Source organism: Sorex fumeus, unplaced genomic scaffold (assembly GCF_029834395.1).
Source record: "Sorex fumeus unplaced genomic scaffold, SorFum_2.1 ptg000130l, whole genome shotgun sequence".
NCBI lineage: Eukaryota > Metazoa > Chordata > Mammalia > Eulipotyphla > Soricidae > Sorex > Sorex fumeus.
Genome location: NW_026606187.1, coordinates 502,979 through 522,635, shown reverse-complemented (window position 1 = coordinate 522,635; position 19,657 = coordinate 502,979). Strand labels below are relative to the sequence as shown.

Below are 19,657 nucleotides of genomic sequence, written 5' to 3'. Positions count from 1 at the left end.
ATCATACTGATCATACTGCTACTTCTCCAACTGTTACAACTGTGCTGCCTCTTAAGCATGGTGCCAGATCATTAACAAAAAAAAAAAAATCCAATGTATCAAGATTTTTTGACTGGGGGAGGAGGCAATGATACAGGGGATTAAAACGAGGGCCTCATGCAAGGTAAGCATTCTAACACACACACACACACAGAGTAATCAGGAAAACTGATTATGTGCTTAAATGTCATGATATTCTGGTGAACCACCTACTGCAGAATCAAACCATCACGACATTCCATTCCACTTTCCCTGGCGTTTATGACGCATTGTTATGTTCTACTTAATATACCCACCACCCCTTTTTCATATCTGTTTTAACATCACACAATTCTGTTAAATGTCAAACAGCAGCAAACCCTTCGAAATCAGGAAATCAAGATCCATCATCTCTGCAGCCTGAGCCTTGTACTTGTGGTATATCATAGAAGCTCAGAAATATAATTAGCAAACGAATTGTGTCCAACACACACTCTGATAACTTGCAAACAAGCAGGTACAGTAAAAACTCTTAATAGACCTTTAATGACTGGGGTGTGGTTTAGAACTTAAAAGGCGGAGTGGCTGGCCGTGGAGACAAGTGGCGCAATCAGTAGGCCGCCTGAGACTGCTGCTGGCGATAGCCACCCCGGCGCATGTAGCCCTCATTTTTGCGGTAGCCATCTTTCTGATCTGTAGGAGAGAAGAAAGGGAAGGCATGAACGCCCGGGGGGAGGCAGCCTGAGGGAGAGGACCTGGGAGAGCAGAGGGGATGGAACCACTCACCGCGGAAGTAGCCACCGTAGGTCCCCTGCTTGTGGTCAAACACCCGCTCGTTATTCTCCACCAGGATGCCCAGCTTCTCGGCCAGCTGCAGAGCCAGGTTCTGTTGGGCAGTGGGCTCCGTGCGGTGCATCACCACTGTCTGTGTGGGCTGGTCCAGGGAGGCCTGGAGAAAGACAGGTGAAGGGACACAATACAGATCGCTCCATGCCTTCCGTGATTCACTCCATTCATCTGCCACCCCTGGACCTTACCATCAACTCCTCGTTAATGATCATCTTGCTGATGATAGAATGCACAGTGGGCAGGTCCAGCTCAAACATGTCAGACAGAGTCTCCATGCTGGGGACAAAGAAGGCAGGAAACAGGCAGTGAGGACCTTTGATCAGAAAGCTGGGGTCCCGCTGCCTCTTCAGGGCCCACCCTACCTGATGGAGTCGTAGACGCTACTGTATGTGAAGAGGTATGTTCGCAAGGACTCCTCCTGGATCTTCCTATTAAGAGAAGGGAGGAAACGTCAGGGAAAGAAATCAACTTGCCTGTTCTCTTCCCTACCGAGGTCTTTCTCTCTGCTCACCGAACCAGCATCGTCCGGACTTTGTCAGCCTCAGGGAAGAGGTCCCACACCTTGCCATTCATCTTTTCATTGATGATGAAGCTATGGCAGGTCTTCCAGTCACCCATCTTCATAGCCTTGGAAGCAGCAACCACATGTTCCCTCATTGACTCAGGGGGACCTGAAAGGCAGCATCAGTCTGGTCAAAAAGAACAACCAAACTGGGAATTCTCCCTATTCCTCACCTAACAGCCACCTGTCCCAAGGGAAAGACTGGAAAGAATGCGAAATAAAACAGGTGCTTTTTATTTATACATTAAGATGTCATTAAGACAAAAAAAAAATCCCCCTTTACTTTTTCTTTCTCTATGTGAGATACAGGATGGAATGGGGACAGAACACACACACACACACACACACACACACACACACAGAGACATGGGTGGCACTCCCGGTATGGTGCTCAGAGGATCTTCTGGAAAACAAGGCTGGGACTTCCTCCATGCAAAGCTCTAGCCCTCTGAGCCATCTCCCCAAACGCTTCTCTTCCCCTTCTGCTAACCTCAAGGAACAGACAGACCAGCTTGCTGCCGCAGTCTCACACTTACCCAGCAAGGGCTGGCGCTCACCAACCCGCAGCTGGTGATGGAACTGCTTGCTGATCATGCGCCGGCGTGCGTCACTCTCATGTGCAGCCATGTAGGGGATCTCCAGGAGCATGGCGGACACCAGGTAAACACATTCCAGCAACTCCAGGTTGATGTGCAGGTGGAAAGGGACCTGTCGGCGCCGTTCCACCTTCTCTTGCTCCTGGTTTCGCTCCTGCAGGCTGCGCAGCAGCAGACCCTGGCCCAGGAGCTCCTTGGCCCGGCCGCTCGACTGGATATCCAGCAGGGCATTGTGTGCATCCTTCGTCAAGCCTTGGCGGAAAGCGCAGATGCCCAGCTGCACCATGGTGCGGTTATACAGGATCTGGGAGCAAAGGGAGTATCCTCAGAGATGACAGCCACAAAGCAAGCTCCTCACCGACCCAACACTTATGTTCTAAATCCTATGTATGGGGCCACAGACATAGTACGGGGGGGAGGGGGGTGTGTAAGATGTCTGCCTTGCACCTGGTTCTATGTTCATCCCATTTGATCCCCCCAAACACCACCAGGAATGATTTCTGAGTACAGAATCAGGAGTAAGCTCTAAGCACCCCCTCACCCCAAATATTAAAAAGCCCAAGTCCAAGTATGCCTTGAGAAAGAGAATAAAAAAAGGCAAGCTCCTTACCCTCATGGAACTTATATTCTAGGGCAAATGTTCTAGCGGCTGAAACTACGAGGCTGTGACCCCTTCCAAAGTTATATACCAGAATTGAGGGTGGAATGGGCCACATCCAGCGGTGGAGGTGCAAGATCTGTTGGTGCTTCGGCGACACAACACACCTGGCTCAGCTGTATGCAAGGTAGCACTTAACAACTCCTATACTTCTCTCCAGACCCCTGAAATTTCTTCATGACTTACTCTCAGCCAATGTTTGATTTGTACACCACCTATTTTATATACTTATGCATTCCTATTAGTTTTGGGGCCACACCCAAAACTAATGCTCTGGGAATGCTAGGGACTGAACCTGGGCAAGGACCTTACCTATTTTACTATCACTCTGGCATCCCTATATATTTTTTTTCTTTTTGGGTCACACCCAGCAATGCACAGGAGTTACTCCTGGCGGTGCTCAGGGGACCATATAGGATGCTGGGAATCGAACCTGGGCCGGCTGTGTGCAAGGCAAATGACCTACCCACTGTGCCATCGCTCCAGCCCCCGTCCCTATATTCTTTATAAAGCTTTCTTACATTTTCTTTTTTGTGGGGGAGGGCCACATCCAGCTCTACTTAGACCTTACTCCTGGCTCTGTGGTCAGGGGAATCAAACCCAGGTCGGCCATACGCAAGACAAATGCCTTACCCACTGTACTAATATTACTCCATCCCTATTCCTATATTCTTTTTTTGGTTTTGGGGTCACGTCTGGCGATGCTAAGGAGTTAAAGGGATCTCTCTTGGTGGTGCTCTGGGGACCACAGATGCGGGGGATTGAACCTGGGTCAGGTGTGTGCCAGGCAAGTGCCTTACCTGCTGTACTATCTTTCTGGCCCCTATTCTTATAGTCTTACATGAGTAAAAATCTCTTAGGCGAAAAACAGACCCAGAAAAAAGAATACTAAATTTTTTCCCTCTCTGGAAATGTGAATATAATCAAATCAGCATTATTGAGTAGGGTGCCATGCATGTGGTTGACCCAGGTTCTATCCCCAGCACCCTTGAGCACAAGGTCCCTTGAGCATACAAAGACTGACCCCTGAGCATCACTGGTATGGCCGCAAAACAACACAACAAAATCTTAAGTAATCAAGTACGATGTATCAATACATATCGATGAACTATACACAGTACACATAAACAAAATGTACATTAATTATATGTAGTTAAACAGAATGTAATAAAAATTGTGTGGAACTGAAATAACCAGGAGACCAATGGTGCAGAACTGAGAGTCTACACCCTCTATACAGACCCTCATCTACGTAAGCAAAGGAGCTGGAAATGTGAAAGGGATTCAGGAAAGCCTCTTTCACAAATGGTGGTGGAAAACTTGTTAACCTCATGTAAAAGGACCTCGATTCCAATATCATACCATACACAAGTCAATTCAAAACTAAGTGAAGACATCACTATCAGACTCGAAGCCTATAAAGTAAACCAAGGAAAACACAGTAGAACTCTTGGGGCTGAACTCTTGGTACAAGCTCGTGCCATGCACACGTCCAACCCAGGTTTGATCCCTCCATCCATGTGGTGCCAAGCCCACCAGGTACAGTCCAAAAACCAAAAAAAAAAAAAAAAAATGCACTGTCTATGCTACTGTATCCAGAATATTTTTAATGACTGGATGACACTAACAAAGAAAACAGAAGCAAAAGATAAATAAGTCAAACTAGAAGCTTCTACACTGTGGAAGATACGACTAGAATAGACATGCCATCGAATGAGCAAAGATAATTGCTCACCAGACTCCCCCCCCCCCCCTTTTTGGGTAACACCCAGCGATGCACAAGGGTTACTCCTGGCTCTACACTCAGGAATTACCCCTGGCACTGCTCAAGGGACCATATGGGATATTGGGAATCGAACCCAGGCCGGCTGTGTGCAAGGCAAACGCCCTACCCACCGTGCCATTACTCCAGCCCCCAGACTTCTATTTTACTTTGGGGTATTGGGTCACACCCGGCTGTGCTCAGGGCATAATCCCGATTCTGCACTCAGGATTCAGGCCTGGCAGGACTCAGGGGACTAAACGAGGTGCTGAGAATAGAACCTGGGTCACCTATAAGGCAAATGCCTCACCACTGTACAATCTCTCTAGCCCACCTCAACACACTTGCGACAAAGATCTTTTTCGAAGGGCCAGGGCAGAACTAAGGGCATTTCAGGTTCTTTGCTCAGGAGTGCCCTCTGGTGGTAGATCATATGTGGCGCTGGAGACCGCAGAGAAAAAGTCTTAAATCACACCCCAAATGCAAGGCCCACACCTTAATCCCTGGCCCTTCATATCCAAGATATTCACAAAATTTTTAAAAGAACACAAGAATGAACAAATAACTTTTTCCAAAAATGACATACAGATAGCCAATCAGTTAAAAATTCTCTTCAAGGGTCTGGAGCACAGCGGGTAGGGTGTTTGCCTTGCACACAGCTGACCCAGGTTCAATTCCCAGCATCCCATATGGTCCCCCATGCACCGCCAGGGGGTAATTACTTGTCAGGAATAATTCCTGAGCAAAGTAAAAGGGAGGACAAGTATCAAATGCGTTCTTACATGTAGCACTGTCCTCCTACTGTTCATTGATTTGCTCGAGCAGGCCCAGTAACGTCTCCACTGTGAGATTTGTTACTGTGTTTGGCACATTGAATACATCACAGGTAGCTTGCCAGGCTTTGCTGTGCGGGTGGAATACTCTCGGTAGCTTGCTGGGCTCTCCAAGAGGGGCGGAGGAGTCAAACTCGGGTCAATTGGGTTGGCCGCGTGCAAGGCAAACGTCCTACCTGCTGTGCTATCGCTCCAGCCCCTCTTACATGTATTATTTAAAAAAAAAAAATAGGGAAGAAAAACGGGTTATTGATTAACAGACCCTGAGAGCCTAGAGAAGCAATGAGTTTGTCTGCACGGGGTATACTGGAGGAGCTAAAGACACTGGTGGAGGAATGCTGGTGGAGGGATGCCATCTGGCAGTGGGCCTACATGCCGGAAGCACTACCACCAACAGTATTCTGAAGTCAAGGGGTCTTCATAGGGCGCTTGCCTTGCCAATCCAGGTTTGATCCCGACATCCCGTATGATCCCCTGACCACTGCCGAGAGTAATTCCTGAGTGCAGAGCCAAGAAAAACCCAAGGCACAGTCGGGTGTGTCCCAAATTCCTACTCTCCAAAGCTAAAACAGCCACATGGAAAGTGATACGGAAGTGTTCATAACATAACAGCTTCATTGATAATACTGTCACTGTCACAGTCCTCCTGTTGTTCATCGATTTGCTCGAGCGGGCCCAGTAACATCTCCATTGGAGACTTTGTTATTACTGTGTTTTGGCATATTGAATACATCACGGGTAGCTTGCCAGGCTCTGCCGTGCAGGCGAGATAGTCTCGGTAGCTTGCCGAGATTGATAATACTAAGACTAAAAATAGATGAAGTATCCTTCCAAGGGGGGGGGGGGACCCAGATCAAGAAGAATCTACGATATATTTGCAAAATAAAATAAAAAGAGCTACTTAAAAATCCCTGGGTTTCAAATATCCTATACATAACTACCTACCTGTCACTGTCACTGTCCTCCCGTTGTTCATCGATTTGCTTGAGCGGGCCCAGTAACGTCTCCATTGTGACACTTGTTACTGTGTTTGGTATATCGAATACATCAAGGGTAGCTTGCCAGGCTCTCCGAGAAGGGCAGAGGAATCGAACTGGGGTCGGCCAAAACGCCCTACCTGCTGTGCTATCGTTCCAGCCCAACTACCTACATACCACCTAGATTTTGGGTCCCATCCAGGGTCCAGTGGTGCTCAGGGGCTACACTTGTACACTTGGAAGCGCTCAAGGGACTCTATGGTGATGAGCACTGAACTCCTACATACAAAGGATCATCAGCTCCAGCCTGTAAAGTCTCTTTCCCATTGTAAATATTAATTTTTAAACACACTGACAGGATCTGTGCTTAGACAGAGTTCAAAAATTCTTATATTTATGAGATCAGCACCAGGAGGATTACTCCATAGCTTAGTGGCCAGTCGGGCATTCTAGAGGAAAGGGCAGCTCAGATAGAGAAGGGAACACCAAATAAAGGGTGTTTGGAGGATCCTCCCAGGAGGGGAGATGCATGTCGAAAGTAGACTATGGACTGAACATGTTTGCCACTCACTGCCTCTTTTGCAGACCACAACACCCAAAAGGAGAGAGAGAACACAGGGGATTGCCCTGCCACAGAGACAGGGGGGGATGGGGGGATGGGGGTGGGGGGAATATTATCCATGGTGGTGGAAAATGGGCACTGGTGGAGGGATGGGTATCTGATCATTGTATAATCAAACCCAAGCACAAAAAATTGTAAATCTACTACTGTACCTCATGGTGTTTCACTAATAAAAAAAGAAAAATTAATAAAAAAAATTCTTATATTTAAACTGTCTATCTACACCTTCCTAGGGCTGGGCTGGAGGGGTAACACACTCGAGCACACGCTATGTGGGGGCTCTGGGTTTGATTCCTAGCACTGCATGACCTACAGTGTACCAACGGGTGTGGCCTCCAAAGTAAGTAAAAAAATATCCTCACAGTTGTGTCACACACAAAAGCAGTTCCACTATGCGTTCCCCCACGTATCACAAAGCATTTGGTTCCTGTCTGTCCTTTAGGCTTAACAACTTTTTTGGGTTTAATTTTGAGGCTACATCTAGCGGTACTCTCAGATGACGCCTGGCGGGGCTGTGGACCATGTGGAGTGCTGGATCAAGCCTGGTGAGATGTGTGCAAGGCAAACGCCTTACCCAGTGTACTAACATTTTGGTTCCACTTTAACAAACCTTTTTGTTTTGGTTTTGGGCCATGCCCAGCAATGCTCAGGTGTTACTCCTGGCTTTACACTCAGGAATCTCTCCTGGCAATGCTTGGGGGACCATATGAAGTGCTGGGGATCAACCTGGGTTGATCGCGTGCAAGGTCAGTGCTTTACCCGCTGTTCGTTAGCTCTGGCCCTAACAGCTTCTTAAAAGGTCCTTTTTCCTCACTCTTAAAAAGATCATCCAATGTTCCAAACCAGACAACGCGTATGGTATGTTAACGGAACCCAAATCTCTATTCTCAAGAATGCTTGTGTTGTGAGAGGAGTACAAAACATGTTAATATGCAAAAGGAATTGAATGCTGTCATTTGGGGGGGCCGGAGAGACAGCAGAGTGGGAAGGGTGCTTGTCTTGTATGTGCTGTCCCTGACCCCTCATGAGGTCCCTGAGGCCTGCTAGGAGTGATCCCTGAGCACGGCTAGGTGTGAGAATGCTGTCATTTGGCCAAGACTAAGTGTCCTTCATCTGCACTAGCCACAGAGGTGGTGAATCTGGTTTAGCCACTTTACCCAAACACAGAAGAGGGGGTCTGGCCCTCCAATTGGTCATCTACCCGCCTCTCCTACCTGTACTGGCGGGTCAGCGTGCTGAATGTTGTCCTGCAGGTGGCTCATGAGCATGAGGTCGCGAGCCTGATACCAGCGGGAGTGTAACGCATGATGGTAGATGTGGCAGAGGATGGCGCATGTGCGGATACGGTCCGTGCGGTCCTTGGCATAGATATACTTGCACAGTCTCTCCATCAGCACGGCCGAGTCCTCACCTTCATTTTCCGCTTGGTCTTGCTCAGACTGGGAAAGGGAAGGTGTTAAGAGAATGAAGCTAAAGGAAATCCACCAAAGAGTAACTAAATGGCTCCGGTTTCAGCAGCCAAAGGTAGGATTACACCCAGCCTTGTTGCAGTCTCCTTAACTTTTCCTCCCTGTTCCACCTCAGCAGACCCAGGAAGTAGATTTGCCAAGAAATCTCAGCAGACACATGGAGCAGACTGACAGACATCTCTCTCCCCTCTGACGGCTACCAGGCACGCACTCACCTTTGAAGAGCCTTCAGGTGGGGTGAGCTGCCGCTGGTGGGCCTTGTAGTCAAACTTGTAGTAGGTGTGGAGGATGCGCCTCAGGTAGACGCGGCAGATCTCCTCGGTGGTGCCCTTCTCCTCCAGATAGCGCTGCACGCGCTCAATGATGGCACACACTTGAGCCTCGTCCTTCAGGTGCTCCACGTACTCTGTCAGGAAAGCATCCACCCTCACCTCAGTCGGGGGCCCAGTTCTTCCCATCAACCCAATTACCACTGTGTGTTTTGTGCACCAACCAGAAAGTCTCATCCCACGCAAGAACTAAACTCATCACTTTGATTTCACCTCAACTGGCCAATACTAAAATGCTTTCTTCAACTACTATCTGAAAGTCACTATTCTACACACGGTAACCTTTCAGAATCTGTACTGCAAACCATAATGCCCCCAAGGGGGGGGATGTGATGCCTGCTATAGAGGTGGGGGGGGGAGGAGAGAAACTGGGGACATTGGTGGTGGGAAATGTACACTGGTGAAGGGACAGGTGTTGGTGTTGGAACATTATGACTGAAACCCAAACATGACCAACTTTGTAACTGTATCTCACTAATTAAAAAAAAAAAAAAGGTCACCATTCCAGTCCCTTTTCATCACAAGTATGTAAATGAATTTCTATTTACACCTGAGACCTTCTCTTTTATTTACTTAGGTAAACACCCCATATAGTCCCAAGCCCCAGCAGTAGTGATCCCTTAATGCAGACTCACGAGTAAGCCCTGAGCACTGTTTGATGTGCCCCCTTCTCATCCCAAAACAAACCACACTACCTTTCTGCAGGGGCTAGAGAGGCAGTGTGGTGTGTAGAACCTCCGCCGTGCACACGGCTGACTGGGTTTGATTCCCAGATGGTCCCGAGCCCTGCCGGGAACGGTTCCTGAGCACAGAGCCAGGAATAGGCCTATATATGGCAGGCTTTGGCCTGCAAACAAACAAAACCATCTACCTTTTCCCAGCACTGTTAAGTTCCATGAGCCCACGGAGGTCACTGTCTTGCTCATCGCTACACCCTTACGTTTTATCTATTTATTTTGGTTTTGGGGCCACATCCAGCAGTGCCAAGGGCTTACTCCTGGTACTCAGGGGACCATGTGAGGTGCCAGGGATGAAACCCAGGTCAGTCACGTGCTACGTAAGCACCCTTCTCACTGTACTATCTGTCCAGGCCCAACATGCTCACCTTTCAGTAATCATTCTTATTTTCCTCATCCCAATGCCCATGATTCATGATAAACTGGACAAGTCAACAGAAGCTATCTATGAATGACTCTCAACAGAATCCCCAGATTAATCAGCAGCATTATTTGAGAACATGTCAGCGATCAAATCCCACACAAATCCCATCTCATTGAAGACTACTGAATCAGAAGCTTTTTTTTAAGGTCACAGGCGATGCTTAGGCATTACTTTTAGCTATGTACTCAGGAATTACTCCTGGTGGTACTCGGGGGGCCATATGGGATATGCTGGGGATCAAACTTGGGTCAGCTGCGTGCAAGGCAAGTGCCTTACCCACTGCACTCTCTCCAGTCTCAAGAATCAGAAGGCATTAAGCTGTCAGAGTGAAACACCTTTTTCCCTTTGGTGGGAGGGGGAGGGGACATGGGCACACCTGGTGTATTGCTCAGGGACTGCTTCGAGGACCACATGATGCAGGGGATTATACTCCAGTCTCCTGCATGCAAGCTCAATCTCTTTCTCTTTTTTGGGTCACACCTGGCGATGCACAGGATTTACTCCTGGCTCTGCATTCAGGAATTACTCCTGGTGGTGCTCAGGGGACTATGGGATGCTGGGAATCGAACGTGGGTTGGCCACATGCAAGGCAAACGCCCTACCTGCTGTGCCATTGCTCCAGCCCCAGTGCTCAATCTCTTAAGAGACCCCTAAGACTACTGGAGGAAGAACAGGCTGCCTTTCCAGAGAGGCTCATTTAGCATAATCCTTGATATGATTTCCTACATTTTTCTCTTTGATGCCCATGTTGCTCAAGCTCTCACCTTGGGAATGAGGATCAGTATTTTGCATTATTTTGGTAAATTCTTCATCCATTCGTTCCACCAGAGTCAGGATACAGCCACGAACACGCAGTGGCTGAAAAGATGAAGGAGTAAATTAGCCCAGATCTCTACCGACCCTTCCCCAGGAGTCGATGTAACTTCCAAGTAATTGCCAGTTCCTTCGCTACCTGCTCAAAATTTTGCAGGTTCTCACTTTCTTCCAAAATGTTCTCTCCAACAAAAATGTTGGGGTTTGCAAACAGGATGTCCATCAGTTCATTGATACAGTCCAGGCACTTCTGCCACATCTCCGGCTGCCAAGAGATCAGACGACAATGAGAGATGTATGAAGGGGGGATAAGCAGCTTCTCTCAAAAGCCCTTTGCCACAGGACCTTCAACTACCACACCTGCTTCCATTCCCGACTCCCACCCACTCCGGGACGCTGTTCTTCGCTATCCTCACCTTCATGTATGTGGCCAGGTTGGGGTTGTAATCATAGAGAGACGCGATGATATTGAACTTAATCTTCACGATGACACCCTCTCCCAAGTTGTTTTCAGCAGCAATCTGAACCAAGAGCTGTAGCAACTCAATCTGCGCTGCGCTGCAGGAGCACATAACTGGGTGAGGCTCGGGAGGCAAATCCAAGAGCTGCATCCTCTCAGGCAGTCCTCTCCCGGCAACCACCAACAGCCCTGTCCTTGCTACAGAATACACCTCTCCTTTTACATTCCAAAACAAAAGAACCACTGTGAACAATCTACCACCCTCTTTAGTTGAGGGAATAAAAGTGAACACTGTAACCATTTCAGATATTAGAAAACATTCCCACAAAGTCAACCAGTTTAAGATCAAAGAAAGAGTAAGTAGCAGAGAATGAACCAGCACGTTACTTCACTACGGCCACAAAGATCCTTCTAGAGCAGCACTATTTGCTCAAAGAACCTTCACCCTCCATCTAAACGGTTTTCACCCTGAGCCCGGAGACCAAGCTCATGAATCTTACCGATCAGTTCCCTTCTTGCCTCGAGCCTGCAGGATCTCATTCAGTTTCTTGATGACAACAGCATGGGTGATCTCAGTTCCCTTGGCAAACATTTTCGGCTTCTCCTAGGCAATACACACCCTATTATGTGAGGCCCAACAGGAATCTTCTCTTGCTTAGCTCTGCTCCCACCCAGACAAGAAAGGTCCCTGTAAATGCCCCGTCTTTCCCTACCCATTTTACCTTTAAAATCCTCACCTTAACCAGGGGCACTCCACCCCGAACTCGCTCCCATTCCCCGCCCTCGTTGTCCTCCTCCTCCTCATCCAGGCGCTTAGATTTCCTGTCATGCTTCTTCTTGGCCTTGTCCTCACGTTTCTTCTCTGCTGCCTTCTTGTCTTCCTCTGTGGTGGGGGCCCTGCCCGGAGACACGGGAGATGAAAGACCGACCTCCCACCACCTCTGAGGAGGCAGCTTCCTCTTCTCCGATCAAATTGCTGGTTTCAAGAAAAACCCGAATGGAATGCCCGTAGAATGGAATGACCCAGGTAGAGGTAAGCTACCGCTACAAACAAAGCAAGGCTCACCGAGCCATGGAATAGCAGAATGGCTCACCAAGGTTTGTCACCACCGCCACATTTACCAACGAACACCTATGGAGGGTGCAGTTCATTTGGGTCTACTCCAGAGACCCTAACAGATGACTGCCAAGGTAATCGCTCTCAAGTTTTCTAGAAAATCCATGGGCAGCACAACTGGTCTTAGATACCACTGCTCTTTCATCAATTCCTAAATTATTTTACCAATCACGGAAAAGTAAAACACAAATGAGCATAGCACAGCGGGTAGGGCGTTTGCCTTGCATGCAGCCGACCCGGGCTCGATTCCCAGCATCCCATATGGTCCCCCGAGCACTGCCAGGAGTAATTCCTGAGTGCATGAGACAGGAACAAGCCCTGTGCATCGCCGGGTGTGACCCAAAAAAAAAAAAAAAACCCAAAAACAAAACCACATTGAGGTCAGTGAGGTAGTACAGGAGGAAGCTGCCCACCCTGGGTCAAACCCCAGCAATGCCTAAGGCGCCCCCCCAAGCTGAGTGAGAAACCAGCCCCTGAGTTCAACTCCCCTGCCCAAAGCCCCCCCCACCCTCCACAATTGTTCACTTTAATAAAATGCCCCCAACACACAGAATGAAAAAAAAAAAAGAAAAAAAAATCCCTATCTCAAAGTAGACATTTAATATTCAAGTACCTCCTCAGATCTGAATACTTATATATGAACTATATACCAAGCAGACAAAGCATTTGAAACTTTTGGGAAAAAAAGTACCTTTCCAGACTCAACAGGCACTCAAATACCTGTATCTTAATAATAATAATAATTTAAAAATCACCTCCTTTTTCTGGGGTTGGGGGCAACACATGGTAGTGCTCAGGGCACCAGAAACAGAGCAGCACAGGGGAAGGGAAAAAAGCCCCAAACCCTAGTGTTCAAATGCTTTTTTTGGGCACAGAGACAGCATGGGAGTTGAGAACAGTCAACACTAGTTGACACCCCCCCCCCCCCCCCGATACAGGGCCCTCACACTCAACCACTGACTCAGCTGGCCAAGAATCACTACGTTACACTTTCGTGCTGATACTGAATTCATTTTCTAAGATTTTGTTGAGGATTGTTTTTTTTGAGTCTACATTCACGAAAAATATTGTTTCTTAGAGCAAACAGTTGGACTGGAGTGATAGCACAGCAGGTAGGGTGTTTGCCTTGCATGCGGCCAACCCGGGTTTGATTCCTCCATCCCTCTCGGAGAGCCTGGCAAGCTACCAAGAGTATCCTGCCTGCACAGTAGAGCTTGGCAAGCTCCCCATGGTGTGTTCCATATGCCAAGAACAATAACAAGTCTCACAATGGAGACGTTACTGATGCCCGCTCGAGCAAATTGAACAATGGGACAATGGTGCAGTGCAGAGCAACTAGTGAAAATGTCTATGTCCAGATTTCTCTAGTACCGGAAACTCAAAACCACCCAAAGCAGCATGAGCCCAACTCGTGAAAGCAGGACAGCAACTCTGCCAGCAGCGAGAGCTCTGCATATCAATGAAAAGAACTCCTGCTCAGGGCAGGAGGGGCAGAGGAAGCCTCAACTTTCCCAATGATGACAGCTACTAACAAGACTAGTGGCTGGAACATGAACCCGAATCAGAATGTTTTGCGCTCTGGAGTCATTTTGCAACACTCTCCAGAGGCTTGTGGTAGTCTCTGATACCTACTCTGAAGGCGTGGAGGAAGAATGATGAGAACAGCACCTGTCCCTTAGCTCAGACGAGTCCCTCTATTTCCTATTTTTGGATGCTACTTTTGGGAGCAGGGTCAAGAAGCAATCCTTTCTACACACAAGAAAACTGAAGACCAGAAAGGTTATGCAGAGACTGACACTCAATCCACACGGCAAATTTGTGCTCTGGAGCCTTCAAAGCCCTTTCACAGGACACTGGAGTTTTGTGAGAAGTCAAACAAACACCACCTACTGGACTGGGTTCTAGTAACCTCGAAGATTCCTGGTAGAAGCCGTAACCATCAGTATGACTACGGCTGCCGATTCTCCTCAGTGTGCGAGACACTGGCTTCTTACTTTTTCAAGAATCTTGAGGCCAGCACCGTCTGTTTCCCTTCTTCCTCTTCCGAGTCGGAATCAGAAGATGTGGAACCAGTGTCCCAATCTTCATCATCCTCTGAATCGTCCGAATCCTCATCTTCATCCTTAGAAGAAAAAAGGTGATTGGCAGAAAGATGGGAGACCTGAAGAGCCTCTCCCTTTTCCCTGCTAATCCATGCTCTAGAGAATTCCAGGAGTGGGTAATCATGAATCAGGATACTCAAAGCTAGACCCAGAAATTCCAGGTTGCTCAGATATGTAACCCAAAAGGACGTCTGTTCCCAAACTGGTTCTGCCACTAAGCATCTCCCCAGGAACACAAGAAAAGTCCAGGACAGGCAAATCACCCCTTAGTCTTCCCTTGACTCTCACCTCCATCTTCTTTAGGAACTTGCGACTTTCCCCAGAAGGAGCTTCTGATTTCTTTTTCAGGAAAGCTGCAGCACTGACTCCATCCTCATCCTCATCCTCATCTGAAGAACCTGGTGGGAAAAAAATGAGACAAAAATTGCAGAAAAATTAAAGTGCAACCAAGAAACCAGGTGAAAGGAACTCCTGCCTTGCAAAAGGGCTGTCTCACCTTCAGAATCTTCCTCATTCTTCTCCGCATCTTCATCTGCAGACTGTTCAGGGTTCTTGACAGAGAAAGCGAGAACAGTTAGCGCCGCATGACAATCTCCGCATCCCACCCCTTTGTTACTATTTTGTCTCCAGTCATCCCTCCCTTCCCATTGAAAATTGCTATTTTTTAAATTTGTCTCAAGGGTCACAGCTTTACGGCTGAAAAACACTCCCTCTAGCATCCCACCTGCTTGTAATTTGTAATATGAGACTCAAAATCTCGATTGTATTTTCGGATCTTCTGACGAAGGGTGCTCAGAGCCTTGGCATTATTCTTGTTCATCTTCTTTTTTCCTTCTTTATCCTCCCACAGCTAAAGCAAAGGGGAAAACAGAGGTCTGAGACTAGTACTTCTTAAACTTCAGGCTTACCATATTTTTAAATGTTTTATTTCCTTTGTAATATTTTTTTGACTTTTTGAGTCATACCCGGCAATGCTCAGGGGTAATTCCTGACTCTGCATTCAGGAATCACTCCTGGAGGTGCACGGGTAGACCATATGGGATGCCGGGGATCGAACCTGGGTTGACAGCACTCAAGGCAAACATCCTACCCTCTGTACTATCACTCCGGCCCCTTCACTTTGACAAGTCCTGCTATGTATTATCTTTCTAAAAATTATTAATCACAACACACAGTAGATATAATCAAAATTCTTAGTTAAAAAGGTCTCTCTCCTCCCCCCTCACCCCCCCATCGTAGCAAATAGCCCAGAAGACACAGGATCCCGAGAAGTGGGCGAACAGCAAGATCCAAGGCCACAATCGCCTTCTAGGTCTCTCCTCACCTCATTGAGGTAGTCCTCCAGGTCAGCCAAGATGCGGATATAGAACCGAGGGACGCCTTCCTTATCCACGATACTCTTAGCCTTCCCATATGCTTTTCCCAAGAGCTCAAATTCCTCGAGACACTTGGTGACATCACGAATCTTCATGGCATTACGGATGGTCCGGATGAGATTTGTCAGCTCCTCAAACCTGGAGAACGAATCCATCCAGTAAGGACACACATACCACCATCATCAACCAGAAAACTTGCCACCACTCCAATCCCTATCACCCGGGCTTTCCAAAGTCTCACCTCTTGTCCTTGGCACTTCGAACAACTCTCTTGGTATCTTCTTCATCCTCACTCAGCAACAGTGGCCTGATTGGAAGGAATACAAACAATTAGTGGTCCCTCCCGGGTCTAGTCCTTTTTTTCATGTTTCTAGTTCCCTTGTACCATACTTATCCTGCTTGCTTCTTTCTCTTCGAAGCTTCACAAGTTTGATTTTTATGGGCTGGAGAGATAGGGAAGTAGGTGCATAGGGCACCGGCCCTTTTTTATGGAGGGTGGGGTGGGGTACGGTGGGAATGGGAGGCCCACCCAGCAGTGCTCAGGGATCAAGGGACCATATGGGGTGCTAGGGACGTCACCCAGGTTGACCACATGCAAGTCAAGAGCCGTATGCCCTTGGGGCCAGAACAATAGTATAGCGGGTAGGGAGTTTGCCTTGCATGCGGCCGACCCAGGTTCGATCCCGGCATCCGATATCACTCCAAGCAACCATATCATATATCATATCCCATATCCAAGCACCCATATCATATCCCATATCACTCCAAGCACCGCCAGGAGTGATTCCCGAGTGCAGAGTCAGGAGTAACCCCTGAGCACTGCCGGGTGTGACCCCAAAAGCAATAAAATAAAAATAAAAAGTATCGTTTAAAAAAAAATCTAAAAAAAAAAAATTGTCCCGGGGGAATCAAACCTCACAGTTCATAAGGGACATAATAATGCCAGAACCAAGCCCAGGGCACCTGCATGCAGAGCACATACTCCAGCCCTGTAAGCCGTCTCCCTGGCCCCAAGAGTCAATCTTCTGTTGTTGCTTTGGAGCTACATCTGGCAGTGCTCGGGGGACTGTATACGGTCATATACAAATCTAGCGCCGTCACCCCTGTACTAGATGGTCCCCCCTAATCAATCTTTTAGGCCTACTTCAAGTAAGCCTTTACAAGTGGTCACAGTCACGGTCCTCCCGCTGTTCATCGATTTGCTCGAGCGGGTGCAGTAACGTCTCCATCATGAGACTTGTTGTTACTGTGTTTGGCATATCGAATACGTCATGGGGAGCTTGCCAGGCTTTGCCGTGCGGGCGAGATACTCTTGGTAGCTTGCCGGGCTCTCCCAGAGGGGCGGAGGAATCAAACTCGGGTCGGCCATGTTGGCCGCTTGTAAGGCAAACGCCCTACCGCTGTACTATCGCTCCAGCCCTACAAGTGGTATAATATACAACAAAAGACCATCACCATGTTCTCAAAAAACAAATGCACTTCTCAGTGTCAGAAAATGATATAAAGTCACTAAGAAGCAATGAAAAAAGTCCAGGAAGAGCCCTTTAGTCATTATAAGCGCAAGAGGACTTGTGAGTGCTCCTGTGGGCTGCGTTCTATGCACATGAGGAAGCCTTGGTTCAGCTCCCAAATGCCCTCAGTCCCACCCCCACAAAGTGAAACCTGAACCAGGTCACAGGAAAGCAATGCAAACTTTTGGATTAAAACCCCAAAGGCTGTGGAGATAGAACAGGGGCCAGGGGCGCACGTGCGTGGGACCCTAGTGATCCCTGGCATCTCATGACCTCTAAGCATCCCCAAGTGTGGCCTGGTGGCCCCCAAGCTCCAATGGCGTGGTCCTCGCCACCAATAGGAGCCTAGCGTTGAATTTTCCGGCGTTTTTGGCCTGTAGTGTGCCCCTCCCCCAAAATAAAAAGTTTCAGCAAACCAATGACAGTGTTTTCTCCTATTTTGGTTTTTGGGGGCCAGATGAAGTGGTGATCAGGTGACCACATGTGGTGCTGGAATCAAATTCTAGGTCGGTCCTAGAGGCTGAACTATCTCTCCAGCTCCTTTAGCTAGTTTTTCTTATTGCCATTCACAATAGCACTGAAGGTGTTTACGTTGCAGAGTCCTACACCAATTCTCCCGATATTGGCAATATTTCTCTTCGATGAGGAAAACAGACAGCATATTGCTCGCCGGCAAAAACATCTTCATTTTTCCTTCCCAGAGATTTCGACTTTCACCAGGCACCGTTGGCCTTCCACTTGGGGGGGCAGGAACATAAAAAACCGCAATGACGCCGTGCTTGACTTATAAGCGCAGCAGCCCCCAAATGCAACAAAAATAAGAAGGGGGTGGGGTGGGGTGGGGAACACCTCAACGCGCATATGATGCGGGCAGGAGGCCCAGGGTGCGATCAGGCAGGAGCAGGAGCGACCGCCAGCTGCGTTCGGGGTGCGCACCTCGGGGTGCGAGTGAAGCCCCCTCGCCACGCGCTGTCGGGGCCACCCTGCAGGCGTTCCGGACCCGAGCGCGGGGCTCTGGCAGAGACGTGGGCCGGGGGCCGCGGAGGGGGTGGGCACTCCCGGGGCAAACATCAGAGGAGGAAGCGGCCACCCGGTGCCCAAGGCGCCCCCGGACGCCCAACTCGACCCCGGCGCTGCTGCTCGGCCCCGGCGGGAGGAGGCGGCCGACTCGGGGGTGGGGGGGCTGGTGTCCGGCGGGCGCCCCCCCCCCGGCCCGCGCGCCCCCCACTCACTGTTTGCCGTAGTTTCCCCCGACGGGCTTGGTGACCAGCTCCTCCCCGGACTGCGACGACTCGGACTCGCTGTCGGAGCCGGTGGTGAAGAAGCGCGACATGGCGCCGGCGCGGCGAGGGAGGCGGCGCGCGCGGCCGGACCTGCGGGCGGGCCCGAGGCGTCACCAGCCACGACACGGGCGCGTGGGGACCGCCACCCGGGAGTTGCCCCCGCCCCGAGACCGCGCGAGTCCCGACCCCGGCTCCCGCCCTCCCGGCACGCGGCCGCCAGGACAAACCCACGCACCGGCTGAGCAGGCGACACTCGCGGGGAGCCCGAGCGGAAGCCCGGAAGGTGGCGAGCCGGGCACTTGCGTCACTTCCGGAAGGCGCCGGCGAACTACAGCCCGTGACTACAACTCCCAGCGGCCTCTGCGCGGCCTCTGAGGGGCGGGGACGATCGGGTGTGACCCGGACTGCGGGAATCGCGGACCGCGAGATTCCCAGCTCTGGCCGTGCTTTTCTGTCCTCCAAGGACCGTATTTTTTTTAATTAATTTTTTGTTTTTTGGGTCACACCTGGTCATGCACAGGGGTTATTCCTGGCTCTTCGCTCAGGAATTACTCCTGCCGTTGCTCGGGGGACCATATGGGATGCTGGGAATCGAACCGCGTGCAAGCCAAACGCCCTATCTGCTGTGCTATTGCTCCAGCCCCATTTTATTATTATTTTGTTTTTGTGTGAGGCTTAGGTTTACTCCTGGCTCTGCTCTCAAAGATCACTCCTGGCGGGACTCGGGGACATATAGGATGTCGAGGGATTCTCATGAATGCATGCCTCTTTCAAATCGTAATAAAATATTTTGTGTGTGTGTGCAAGCTTCTGTTGTCCCCACAAGAAGACAAGTGACTTACCCCGGATCTTCCAACCCAAACATTCAACCGTGACATTTCACAGCCATCCGAACTACTGAGAGTTTTGCTGTTTTAGAGCTGGATTCTAGCACTTTTTTTTAGTTGGAGGTTAGTTTCTGTACTGTGATCTAGCTCAGGGCCCCACACATGAGAAGCATACACTTTACCACATCCCTGGCCCTTCACAATGTTGTTTTTGTGCCACACTTCTTGGCAACTCTCAGGGCTTACTCCTGACTCAGAGCTCAGGGACTACACTTGGTGGTACTTGGGGGACCATGTGGGATACCAGGGATCGAATCTGGGTCTATTGCATA

The 19,657-nt window shown here is 49.2% G+C and overlaps 1 protein-coding gene across 3 annotated transcripts; it reads right to left on the bottom strand.

Annotated features, from left to right (window-relative positions):
- Window positions 1-536: 536 nt before the first annotated feature.
- On the bottom strand, window positions 537-18,772 carry LOC130045882 (eukaryotic translation initiation factor 3 subunit C). 3 transcript variants are annotated; one of them, XM_056138736.1, is made up of 21 exons: window positions 18,734-18,772; window positions 18,448-18,588; window positions 15,946-16,011; window positions 15,653-15,842; window positions 15,053-15,178; window positions 14,825-14,879; window positions 14,617-14,726; window positions 14,221-14,348; window positions 11,847-12,006; window positions 11,610-11,713; window positions 11,066-11,207; window positions 10,789-10,914; window positions 10,601-10,694; window positions 8,562-8,752; window positions 8,092-8,316; window positions 1,966-2,329; window positions 1,379-1,538; window positions 1,230-1,295; window positions 1,056-1,143; window positions 805-967; window positions 537-711 (listed from the first exon to the last, which is right to left on the bottom strand). In XM_056138736.1, exons 2-21 carry the CDS (start codon window positions 18,546-18,548, stop codon window positions 629-631), a joined length of 2,742 nt encoding a protein of 913 aa, XP_055994711.1. In that variant the 5' UTR covers window positions 18,549-18,588; window positions 18,734-18,772; the 3' UTR covers window positions 537-628. The 3 variants fall into 3 exon arrangements, with proteins under 3 accessions (XP_055994711.1, XP_055994712.1, XP_055994713.1); XM_056138737.1 differs by having other exon boundaries at window positions 18,750-18,765; XM_056138738.1 differs by lacking the exon at window positions 18,734-18,772 and having other exon boundaries at window positions 11,610-11,710; window positions 18,448-18,723.
- Window positions 18,773-19,657: the final 885 nt, after the last annotated feature.

Coding starts and splice junctions, on each gene's coding strand:
- LOC130045882 (XM_056138736.1), bottom strand. CDS start 18,548: ATGTCGCGCTTCTTCACCACCGGCTCCGACAGCGAGTCCGAGTCGTCG. Junction 16,012..18,447: donor GGGGGAAACTACGGCAAACA/GTGAGTGGGGGG, acceptor CCTTCCAATCAG/GCCACTGTTGCTGAGTGAGG. Junction 14,727..14,824: donor GAATGAGGAAGATTCTGAAG/GTGAGACAGCCC, acceptor TTTTCCCACCAG/GTTCTTCAGATGAGGATGAG.